We start from the raw sequence: 12,498 nt of genomic DNA on the forward strand, positions 1-12,498 counted from the left end.
CTCTTTGTGTGTGTGTGTGTGTGTGTGTATTCCTTCTCACCCTTTTCCCTGCCCTCTTCCTATTCTCTTTGTGTACTATATACATATATATATATTTCCTTCCTTGCTCCTGACCCCTTTCCATGCCCTCTTCCTATTCTTTGTGTGTATCTTCCTCTGCCTTCCTCCTCACCCTTTTTCCTGCCCTCTTCCTATTCTCTTTGTGTGTATATTATATTCCCCTTCCGCACACACATATATATAATCCCCTTCCTTCCTTCTTCCTTCACACCCTTTTCCATGCCCTCTTCCGATTCTCTTTGTGTGTGTGTATATTTCCTTCCTTCCTCCTGACCCCTTTCCCTGCCCTCTTCTCCCTATTCCCTTTCCCCCTCAAACTGCACCCCGGGCGGCGAGGCGGCCAGGCCCGGCGCCCCTTCTCTTTGTGCCTGCCTTTCTTCTCTGTGGGTGTAAGCGGGCCTCTCTCTCCCTTCCCGGCCGGCTCCCGTCACAATCCCCGCCCGGCCAACCCAACAATCCGGGCCGGGGGCTTGGGAGCGGGTTTTGGCCGCGGCGGAGGGAGGGGAAGCAGGGAAGCGGCGAGGCGGCGGGCGTGGCGCGTGGATGCGGTCGGAGGGGGAGGAGGAGGAGGCGGCCGAGGAGGAGGAGGAGGAGCCGGAGCCTCTGCGGCCTCCTTCCTCGAGGAGAAAAAGAAGCAGGAGCAGAATCGCCCGTCCGGGGGCGGGGCTGGAGCCGCCATCGCCGCCTTCCCCTCCTTCTCGAGGCGGGGAGAAGGAGCAGCAGGAGCCGCAGGAGCAGCAGCAGCAGCCATGGAACAAAGGGAGGCGCGCTGAGGGCGGCGAGGAAGGCCCTGGCGGCAGCGAGGAGGAGGAGGAAGAAGAGGAAGAAGAAGCAGCAGCAGCAGCGAGGAGGAGGGAGCCGCCATGTCGCCTCCACCGCCGCCTCTTCCGAGGGCCGCCTGACCGGCCCACCTCTTCCCCGCCGCCGCCTCCTCCGCCTCCTCCTTGGGGCCTGACCGAGCTGCCCTGGGCGGCCATGCCGAGCGGCAGCGCCTCGCCTTCGCCTCAGGAGGAGGAAGGAGCGCCGCCGCTGCCGCTGCCAGGAGACATGGTGCTGCTCCTGCCCGCCGCCGCCTCCTCCTCATCCTCCTCCTCCGCCGCTAGGCCTCAAGGCCTGTATCCCCAGGAGGCGCTCTTCCTGAGGGAGCGCCTGGCCTGCCTGGGCCTGCGGGAGGCCTCCGCGCCTCGGCTCTTTCCTGAAGACGACGCCGACGAGGAGGAGGACGAAGACGAGGAGGAAGAGGAGGAGGAAGAAGACGACGAGGAGGAGGCCGCGCCCCCGCCTCAGGGCCTGGACCTCGATTTGGAAGAGAACGGCGAGGAGGAGGAGGAAGAGCCCGGAGGAGGAGGAGGGGGCGGGCAGGCCTCGCTGCTGCTGCTGCCCCGCGCCGTGCTCCTCCCGCCGCCCTTCGAGGCCCCGGCCACAACCAGCGGGGGCCTGCTCTACGCGCCCGGCGACGACGGGGTGCCCCCCGCCGTGGTGGCCGCCATGCTCTCCCAGGCCTACGGGCCTCCGCCGGGAGGAGGAGCGGCGGTGGCGGCGGGAGCAGGGGGAGTGGCGGCTCCCGGAGGCGGCGGCGGAGGAGGGGGGCCGGCCCTCAACGGAGGCGAGGCGGCGGCGGCGGCGCTGCTGCGGAGGAAGAGCGTCAACACCACCGAGTGCGTCCCCGTGCCCAGCTCCGAGCATGTGGCCGAGATCGTGGGCCGGCAGGGTGAGTCCTTCCCCCGTCCACTCCCCTTCTTCCTCCATTCAAGGCCCAGCCAGGGCAACCCATGTCCCCCCTCCTTCCCTTTGGAAACAAGGCCACAACTGTCAGTTTCTTCCCTTCCTCTCTTCTTATTCCTCCTCCATTCGTGAAATCAAGGCCCAGCCAACAGGCCCCACCATACAGCCCCTCCCACTCTTCTTCCTCCTCTATTCATGGAAACAAGGCCCAGCCAATGCAACCCACAACTACCCCAACCATTCCCTTTGAAAACAAGGCCCAGCCAGTGCAACCCACAACCATCCATTTCCTCCTCTCCCCCCCCCCTCCTCCCCTTCCTCCATTCCTGGAAACAAAGTCCAGCCAGTGCAACCCCACACCCCTCTTCCCTTTGAAAACAAAGCTACAACCATCCCACTCCTCTCTCCTCCATTCATGGAATCAAGGCCCAAGTGCAACCCACAACCATCCATTTCCTCCCCCCCCCCCCACTCCTCTCCTTCCTCCTCTATTCCTGGAAACAAAGTCCAGCCAGAGCAACCCATGCCCCCACACCCCTCTTCCCTTTGAAAACAAGGCCACAACCATCCATTTCCTCCCTCCCATGCCTCTCTTTCCTCCTCCATTCCCGGAAACAAGGTCCAGCCAATGCAACCCATTCACCCTACCCCTCTTCCCTTTGAAAACAAGGCCACAACCATCCATTTCCTCCCTCCCACTCCTTTCCTTCCTCTTCCCTTTGAAAACAAGGCTACAACCATCCATTCCCCCCCCCCACTCCTTTCCTTCCTCCTCCATTCCTGGAAACAAGGTCCAGCCAGTGCAACCCATGCCCCCCCCCCCGACCCCTATTCCCTTTGAAAACAGGCCACAACTGTCCATTTCCTCCCACTCCTCTCCTTCTACATCTGTTCATAGAAACAAGCCAATGCAACCCACAACCACTCCCAACATCCATTTCCCCCTTCTCTTTGAAAACAAAGCCTGACCAGTACAACCCACAACCATCCATTTCCTTCCTTCCACTCCTCTCCTTCCTCCTCCGGTCATGGAAACAAGGCCCAGGCAGAGCAAGCCATTTCCCCTTCCCTTGGACTCCTCTTCCCTTTGAAAACAAGGCCACAGCTTTTCATTTCCTCCTTCCCACTCTTCTCCTTCCTCCTCCATTCATGAAAACAAGGCCCAGCCGATGCAACCCATTTCCCTCCCTCCTCCCTTGGACCCCTCTTCCTTTTGCAAACAAGGCCACAACTGCCCATTTCCTCCCTTCCACTCCTCTTCTTCCTCCTCCAGTCATGAAATCAAGGCCCAGCCAACAGGCCCCACCATCCAGACTCTCCCACTCCTCCTTCTCCATTCATGAAAACAAGGCCCAGCCAGCATAACCCACAACTGTCCATTTCAACCCACTCCCCTTTTTCTCCCATTAATGAGAACAAAGTCCCACAACCGGCCATTCCTTCATTCATGGAAACAAAGCCCAGCCAGCAGAACCCACAACTGTTCATTTCCTCCCACTCCCCTTATTCTCCCATTCATGAGAACAAGGTCCCATAACCACCCATTTCTTCCTCCATTCATGAAAACAAGGCCCAGCCAGCAAAACCCACAACCAATCTTTTCCTCCCTTCCACTCTTCTTCCCCACCCCTTGAAAGAAGGTCCACCCAGTTTAGCCCCTCAGTTTTCTGTCATTTCCTCCCGCTCTTCCAGTCTTTCCCCTTAAAAACATCCCCCTAACCATTCATTTCCCCCCACAACTCCCTTCCACTCCTCATTTTTAAAAACAAGGTGGAAACTCCCAATCATCTGTTTCCTTTCATTTCTTCCTTTCCACTCCTTTCCTCTTCAGGACAAGTCCCATCCACTGCAACCTCCCTCCCTCCCTCCTTTTAGGGCCTTTTCCTTTAGAAACAAGGCCCATCCACACAACCTATAACTGTCCCATTTCCTCCCTTCCACTCCTCTTCTTCCTCCTTCATTCATGAAAACAAGGCCCAGTCAGCGCAACCCACAACCACCCATTTCCTCCTTTCCACTCCTCCTCTTCCCCACCCCTTGAAAACAAAGTCCAGCCAGCTCAGTCCCTCAAAGATCCATTTTCTGTCATTTCCTCCCACTCTTCTAGTCCTTTCCCCTTAAAAACAATAGCTATCCGGTGGTCTCCCCCCCCCCCCCCAAATCATTCATTTTCCCCCACAACTCCCTTTCACTTTGAAAACAAGGTTCATCTTATGTTATCAGTTTATCCATTTCCTAGCATTCCCTCCTATCCATTTCCTAGCATTCCCTCCTTTCCACTCTTTTTCCCTTAACTACAAGGCCCATCCACTTCAGCCCCCAACATCTATCCCTCACCCTTCCACTCCATCGCTTTGACTGCCTTGCCTTGAAGACAATGGCCAACTTGTACCAGCGCCCCAACCATCAATTTCCCAGTCACTGCAACTACAGTTCTCCATTTCCCACTATCCCCACCCATCCCTTCGACCCGCTTCTTCCTCTCCACTCCTAAAAGCTCCTAATCCCTTCCACGCCTTCCCCCATCCTTGAAAATAAGGTCCATTCATTTTCCCAGCATCCCCTCCTTTTGACTCCCTTTCCCCGCCCTTCAAAACAAGATTTATCCAGTACAACCCACATTCATCCAGTTCAGTCCCCAACTATCTCTTCCCTATTATCTCCTCCTTTTGATTCCTTTTCCCTTGGAAACAAGGTCCGGCCAGTGCAGCATTCCAGCCCTTAATCACCCTTTCTTTCCTTTCCACCCGTCTGACTTTTCTTCACCCAGGTTAGGGTTTTCAAGGGGCGGGGGGAGGAGTAGAAGGAAGGGAATGGGGAATAGACGTCCCAACAAAAGTAGCTGGGCCTGTGAAAGAGGTGTGTGAGAGTACCAAGTGAATTGGGTTCTTTAAAAATTCCAGTCCAAATCAGAGACTAGGAAGGAAGGCAGGTGCTGCTACGCTCCAGTGAACCTTTTATAAAAAGTACTTATTAAAGTTTCAAGAAAAAAAATAACAAAAATTAAGAAATGATAGGCTCATGATGTGGGCAAGGCACAAGGGATACTTAGCAATTTATCAAGGTTGTGTTTGGGTGTTATTGGTCAAGATGAGCACACAGGTATGTGAGAATGGTTGGGCTCATCAGACATCCAGTGAACACTTTGAACAAGGCTGTTATCGTTATGTGCCTTCATGTCCTTTCTAACTTGTGGCAGCTCTAAGGCAAACCTAATCACAGGGATTTCTGGGCTTGAAAGAGTGTGATTTACCCAAGTGAATTTTAATGGCAAAGCAGGGATTCGAACACTGGTCCATGAAGTTGTAGTCCAATGCTTGAGCCACTATGCCATGCACGAGGCTTGGGTTTGGAATAAGAGCCAGTGAATATACTGACCCAGTGAACACTTTTCCTACTCCATTTTCCACATATTCATTGTAGTTCAGGGCACCAATTTGATCCAGAATCAAATTTCATTGTGTTCCCTGAAGGAGACATGAGGACGATCCAGTGAACACAGAGATTTGGTTCCGAAGTTATTTGGTGCCCTTAACTAAAATGGATCTGTGGGAAAAGAGTGGGATATGTCTGAATTTGCCTGGTTTATTTTTCTAGGGTAAAGTCCCGAAAAGAAGAGTAGGTGTGCAGTTCCTCTCCCCCCCCCCCCCCATACACACACCAATAAAATAAGAGAAGGCATTGCATCATTAGAAGAGATTTGGGCTTTGTTTGGGAAATAGCATAACGATTTGTTAGCCTACATTGGTGCTACTGGGATTTCCTGGCAAAGTTTGAGAGGTTATAGGGAGGTTTTGGTGACAATTCTTTGGGTAAAAACGAGCCTCCTAATTCGAAATCTGAACAATGCCAGCTTGACAAAGGGAACAGCACTGAATGAGCCTAGCAAGGGAGGAAAAAGGGTGTGGAAGAGAGGAGGAGATTAGCTGCAAATAGCTTGGTAGCATGCCTGGGTTGAAGGAACTGGGAAGGAATTCAGGAAAAAAGCAATGAGGTGGGTAGAGATGTGAATGGTGGTGATGATGCCCTGGAAAATGGGAGAGGCTTCAGTATTTTATGTCCTGGAAAGGAATGGAGACTGCTTAAGTGTGAGTGGGAAGGTGGCATTTTTTTTATTTCAAGCAGGAGTTCTACCTGGGCAGGCCTGGACATGTTCTGTTGACGGGATTTTGGTGGAAGACTGCAATAGTTTGGTAATATAATTGGTAATATCCTGAAGGCCCTACATGGTGTTTCCTAAGGTTTTTTTTTTTCTTTGAAGGAAGTTTTGTTACTAAACTATTGTCCTCTGGTGGTATCATTCAGGGCCCTTCCACACAGCCATATGATATGACCCAGAATATCAAGGCAGATAATCCACAATATCTGCTTTGAACCTAATTATCTGAGTCCACACTGCCATATAATCCAGTCCAATTTGGATTTTATACAGCTGTGTGGAAGGGGGCTATGAGAGAAAGAAGTAGGACCAGATACTTTTCATTAAGATCAGTCAGACCAAATAAAATGTGTTTGCTACTTCAGTGTTAGGAAGAATCTCTCAAGGGAGAATAGATTAATTTGCCTTGGGATGGGGAGAAGTCACCATCACCTGAACAGGAACAGGTTAGGAAAGATTTGGGTTGTGATCATTGGTGGACTCAGGGTATGCTGTAGAATGGATGCAGTTTAACTCCACTTTACCTACCACAGTTCAATGCTATAGGATCATGGGAGTTGTAGTTTTTCAAGGTTTTTTCACATTCTCTGCCAAAGATTGTTGAATCTTTACCAAACTACAACTCTCATGTTTCTATAACATTGTGCCTGTCCTTGAGTAAAACACAAATAGAGAGATTATCACCAGTCTTGTGCCTCCACATGCAGTATTCTGCAACTCTTGTCCAACCCATCTGACATAATTGACTTTTTGAGATATTGAAAGAAATCTTATATAGCTTGCTCTTTAATGGATGGTAATCAGTGCTGAGTATTGGAGAGAATATTATTAGTGTTAGCTATGTCATTCCATGTTCTAGTGACCTTAGAAATAAATACAGTACAACCCATGTACCCACTGGGCTGCCTAAATATACTTTCAATTGTGGATAATAGTGAACCTTATATTTTACCTATACTTAGGCTGGAAGCATATCATAAAATAGCACTAGAAGACCTAGTGAGGCCCACAAACACTTCCAGGAGGGGTGGTGTTTTGTTTTGTTTTGAAGCATGGGTAGATTAAAACAGTTGCTGCTGAGTTCACAGATTAGAGGTTTGTACTCTACATTCCCTTAAATTGCAGTTCCACTGATTAAAAGTAACCCTGCCTGATTGATAGAAATGAATTCCCACCACTTTATATGATCTACCAATTAAAATGATAAATGTTGTTTTTAAAGATTACTTTGCTAATCTTTTTAAATACTCTACTTCGATTTGTGACAACTTGAAGCAGGGATAGGCAATGTGGTATTGTATAGATGTTTTAAACTGCAACTCCCATAAATCATTGAATGAAATATAGGAAAATTGCAGTCAGAAGGATCCAAAGAGCACTGACTGGGCATCTCTAGATTTTAAAAATTGGTCTGATAAAAACTACTTTGCACAAGATAGCCCTTCTCTAGTTTGAATCCTCACATATTGCACTGCATGCTGCAAATCCCTCATAACTGGAATATGCTGGCCAGGACTAAAGACGGTTACAGTGCAGCAGTATCTGGGCAACCAAAGTTGGGAAATGTTGTCTGTCATAACTCAGTGAGGAAGACTGAGTAATTCTCACCTCTTTTCCATCTAGGCCATCCTTTTTAGTACAAGGTGTACATACTTGTCTGAATATTGTGTCCGTCTAGAATACCATTAGTACAAGGTGAACACACTTGTCTTCTACTGTGTCAGTCTAGAATACCATTAGTAGTCCATATATAGATATCTTCCAGTTGCTCCCAGCCATGTATGCCAAAATCCTACTTTGTTTTGGCTTCAAGACTTTGGATTTTAAATACATGGGTGCCTATTTGAATGCTGCATTTTCACAAGGATGTGTACAATTCAGAGATTGGGAAGTGATTTTTTTTAATTACGCAAAAAATTTCCTCCTGTATATTCTTGGAATCATGATTCATATTCTATTCAGGAAGGCATATCATCAAAAGGGAATAACAGTGTGTGTTTGCAAAGATAAATATATAAACCAAGAAGGCTGTTGACAAGTTGGAATGTGTCCAGAGAAAGGTGACTAATATAATCAAGGGTCTGGAAACCAATTCTCATGAGGAACAGCCTGGGAAGCTGGTTATGTTCAAGTTGAAGAAGAAAAGAGTAAGAAGTAACATATTTTTAAATACGTGAAAGGATGTCATGTAGAAGAGGGAGCAGTTTTCTGCTGCTCTGGAGACTAGAACACAAACCAGAGACTAGAAAAGAGATTTCAACCTAAACATTAGGAAGAACATCCTTTACTATGAGAGCTGTTTAACAGTGGAATGGGCTGCCTCAGTGGATGGTGGAATCTCCTTTTTGGGGGTCTTTAAACATGGGTTTAGGAGCCCTCAGTGGTGCAGCGGATTAAACCACTGAGCTGCTGAAGTTGCTGACCGAAAGGTCAGCAGTTTGAATCCATTGAGTGGGGTGAGCTCCTGCTGTTAGCCCCAGCTTCAGCCAACCTAGCACTTTGAAAACATGTAAATTTAAGTAGATCAATAGGTACCACTCCGGTACTTACTTGGGCGATCCCTCGTAGGCTGAGGATGATGGTCCTCCATTTCTGGTGTCTTGAGGGTGTGTCCGTAGGTGGTTGAAGAGACCTATTCTTGATCCGCATGTTCTCTCGCAGTGAGGACATCAGTTTCCAGGTGGAAGGTGGTTCCGGTCAGGGTTGGCTTGGCACGCCTTCCTCTTGGCATGTTTCTCCCTTAAGCCCTCCGTTCGTGCTTCTTCGAACTCCGCAGTACTGCTGGTCACAGCTGGCCTCCCATTTAGAGCGCTCAAGGGCCAAGGCTTCCCAGTTCTCAGTGTCTATGCCACAGTTTTTAAGATTGGCTTTAAGCCCATCTTTAAATCTCTTTTCCTGCCCACCAACATTCCGTTTCCCATTCTTGAGTTGGGAGTAGAGTAACTGCTTTGGGAGACGGTGATCGGGCATTCGGACAACGTGGCCAGTCCAGCAGAGTTGATGGTGTAGGAGCATCGCTTCAATGCTGGTGGTCTTTGCTTCTTCCAGCATGCTGGCATTTGTCCACCTGTCTTCCCAAGAGATTTGCAGGATTTTTCTGAGGCAGGGCTGATGGAAATACTCCAGGAGTTGAGTGTGACGTCTGTAGACTGTCCACGTTTTGCAGCACCTTGGTATCTCTACGGATATCCTGATCATCAAACACTCTCTGCTTCATTCTGAAAAATGTTGCACTCGCAGAGCTCAGGCGGTGTTGTATTTCAGCGTCAATGTTGACTTTTGTGGAGAGGTGGCTGCCAAGGTAGCGGAAATGGTCAACGCTCCGGTGGGAAGGTAACGGTGCTCCATGCAGCGATGCCAGCCACATGACCTTGGAGCTGTCTACGGAAAACGCCAGATCTTTGGCTTAGAAATGGAGGTGAGCACGAACTCCCAGAGTCAGACACGACTAGACTTAACGTCAGGGGAAAACCTTTACCTAAACGGGTAGGATGTGTATTTTTCAGGAGTGCTTTAGCTGTGTATTCCTGCATGGTAGAAGGTTCAGCCACATTGCCCTTGGGATCTTTTTCAACACTTTAAAATTCTATAATTTTGTGAAAATGCAAGAAACAGAGATGGTTCAATTACTCTTTTATTTTAAAAAATCAAATACTAATAACATTAAGGAAATGTTTGATCATTTAGACTGCAATCATATTTACACTTTCTTTGGAAGTAAGTGATATTAAGCATGGAACTGACTTGTCAGTAAACATGTAAAGGAGTGCAGTTTTACTCCTGTAAAACCTACAGTACAAGTTACGAACAAAATAGGTTCTGTAGATTTGTTCTTAAGTTGCATTTGTATGTAAATAGGAACAGGTACATTTTAAGTGTAACCAGCTTTGGATACCATAGAGAACGTGTTTGTTTAGCTTTCTGTGTCCCTGTTCTCAAGATTTCACCTCACTTTCTGTCCCCATGAGAATTGGATTTTGAAAAAAATTAGAGTGTTGTTGAAACAAGGATTGGTGATAAAGCTTCAGTAGAGACACATTTTCGAGATAATAACTCTTGGGGTGGGGGAGGAGTGTGAATTTGCTGCCTTCAGGGGGGGAAACCCAAAATTTAATTTGTATTCTTTTCTCCCTGCCCCCTTCTTGCCTGAGGTTTAATCTACTTTGTGTTCCTACAATTTGAATTGGGATTCCAATAGTTCCCATAGCAAGAATCATGTCATCAATAGGTCTGTGACTCTAAAAAAGAAATACCTGCAGATGGAAGATATATTCTCTTACAAGGCATGCAAATAAGATTTGAAGAAATTGGGATAGGAAGGAAATACTTAGAAATGACTACTTCACTTCTCCAGTTGAAGCAGTCCTTGAAATCATACTGGGCTGTTCATATCAAGAAAGTAGAAGATGGCCATGGAGTTCTTAAAAATAAACCTACAGCCTGCTGGCTCAACAGTAGATACCAGCATGGTGTGATCTTACTCATTTAACATTCCTGAAATCATCTAAAATGTGTGGACGCTGTTTCACAAATAAGGCTCTGTGTGCAGGCGTACAACCTTATGAAATGGGGGAGTGTGGAGTTTGTCATCATGGAAGCTAAATAAACTAGTATTTGGGAATGACAACAAGGAACAAATAGAAGAGAGGAAGTAGAATTAAAAGGTGGAAACATTAGAAGACAGCATAAGAATCTGAGGAGAATTTGTATTTTTAAGACAGGGACAAATAGATTTTCACTCCCACTTTTACTAGCAATTGTTATTTTCACCAGCAATTTTGGAAGATATTACGGGTGGTTTTATGCAGGTTAATTTTTTACAGACAAGTAACTTCTAAGTTTGGTTTTAAGAAAGCAGTTAGATCATTTTATTTATGGTGAGTGTGGGCATTACAAAACAGGTTGAGAACTGGAACTCAAAAGAGGTATTTTGTCAGAATTCTTGTCTATTTTGTATGATACAGTTGCATGTACAACACCAAATCAGCGCTTGCAACCAAGAAAGGTTTGCAATCACAGGCAGAGCTCCATTCGTTTTGTTTTGTGGATGCAACTATGGAGTACATTTTGCACATATGCAGGATCCCAAATTGAATCAATGGCATCTATTTGATAGATTGAGCTGGAAAAGACCTTTGCTTTTGAGGCCCCTGGAGATTTGCTGTGCAAGCCAAAGTAGGTCATATAAAACTAGGCGGGGGGGGGGGGGTTGGCTCAGTATAATAGGCTTCATTTGTTAGCAAACTCTACCTCTGTTAAATGAGATATGACTTACTCCTACTTTACAGTCACAGAGATTGAATACTTGGTAAACCCTATGTATTTATGGGGCAGAAAACGCTGTATGTAGTTTCTCCCTTACCTCCTAATGTAGTGCAATCTTTCTTTGAGGGGTGAGGAGGGAGTTTGAAGAAACCCAGAAATCATCTGTTAGCATGAGTCTATTTTACTACTGTTACTTTCTGGGTCCATTGAGGAGGCAGGGGAAGCGGGAAGCTTAGCTTAACTCAACCAGATGGTAAACAGCCATATGGCTGAGGACAAAATCGTGGGGGCCTGCCAGAGTCCTTGGGGCTAGGACCCTTCCTCTTTGTCCTCCCTCAGAGGTTTTTTGTTTTTAAAAAAGCCCCAAAACTAGTGAATCAAACCTAAGGTGCAGTACATTTTGTAGCCCCTTAAATGGAATATAATATTTGTTAAGCAAATTGAAGTTGTGGTTATAGTAGTTAATGATGTTGGAAACTTATTTTTGAAACAGCACCAAAAATGCCAAAGAGAACCCTAAAATTAACATAGGTTGAGCTAAAATCCAAAATACTCCAAAATTCAAAACTTTGCATGTGGCTGGCTGAAATAGTGACACTCTTGCGTTCTGATGGTTCAGTGTACACAAACTAACTTTATGAACTAAAATTTTAAAAATATTGTGTATAAATTTATCTTCACACTATGTGTATAAAGTATATATTAAATATAAATAAATTTTGCATTTAAACTTAGGCTTCATCTCCAAGATCCCTCAGTATGTTTATGAAAATAATCCAATATCCAAAAACATCCACAATCCAAATCACTTCTAGTCCCAAGCATTTCAGTAAGGGATGGTCAACATGTACTGAAAAATTACATTGTCCTATTTGCAGACATTAGAATTAACAGTAGGCATTTGATTCAGGCTTGCCTCAGCTTCAGTGAGAATTGATCATTCCAGCCCATGAAGTTAAACAATGTAAGCTCCATTCTGTCTCTCACACTCCTATGCTTTCTTGTTTCGAAACAAGTATAGCTTCTGCAATACAGTACTGTGAAAAGTCCAGTAAATTTTCTGACCCCAATGAGAATTCCAATGTGTTGAGGAATAGTATTAGTGTTGGGGTCAACATTAAGTTTTTTATGAGCTACTTATTTCCTCCCCTGCTTCCAGTGGTGCTGGCTTACTGATAACCAGAGTTACTTCTGCTTCTTCCATCCTGGAACATGAGGGTTGAAATTCTCAGTTAACATTTTTTAAATGTTAATTGGACATCAAGAAAGAGGGTGTAATTGATTATAAT

The 12,498-nt window shown here is 46.6% G+C and overlaps 1 protein-coding gene across 1 annotated transcript in view; it reads left to right on the forward strand.

The window, feature by feature from the left end:
* Positions 1–551: 551 nt before the first annotated feature.
* Positions 552–12,498, forward strand: part of mex3c (mex-3 RNA binding family member C) — a 34,832-nt gene continuing 22,885 nt past the window's right edge. The window contains exon 1 of the mRNA XM_062972553.1: positions 552–1,771. Coding sequence (XP_062828623.1) covers positions 604–1,771 — 1,168 coding nt within the window. The 5' untranslated portion in view covers positions 552–603. The remainder of the gene's footprint in view (positions 1,772–12,498) is intronic.

Source organism: Anolis carolinensis, chromosome 2, assembly GCF_035594765.1.
Source record: "Anolis carolinensis isolate JA03-04 chromosome 2, rAnoCar3.1.pri, whole genome shotgun sequence".
NCBI lineage: Eukaryota > Metazoa > Chordata > Lepidosauria > Squamata > Dactyloidae > Anolis > Anolis carolinensis.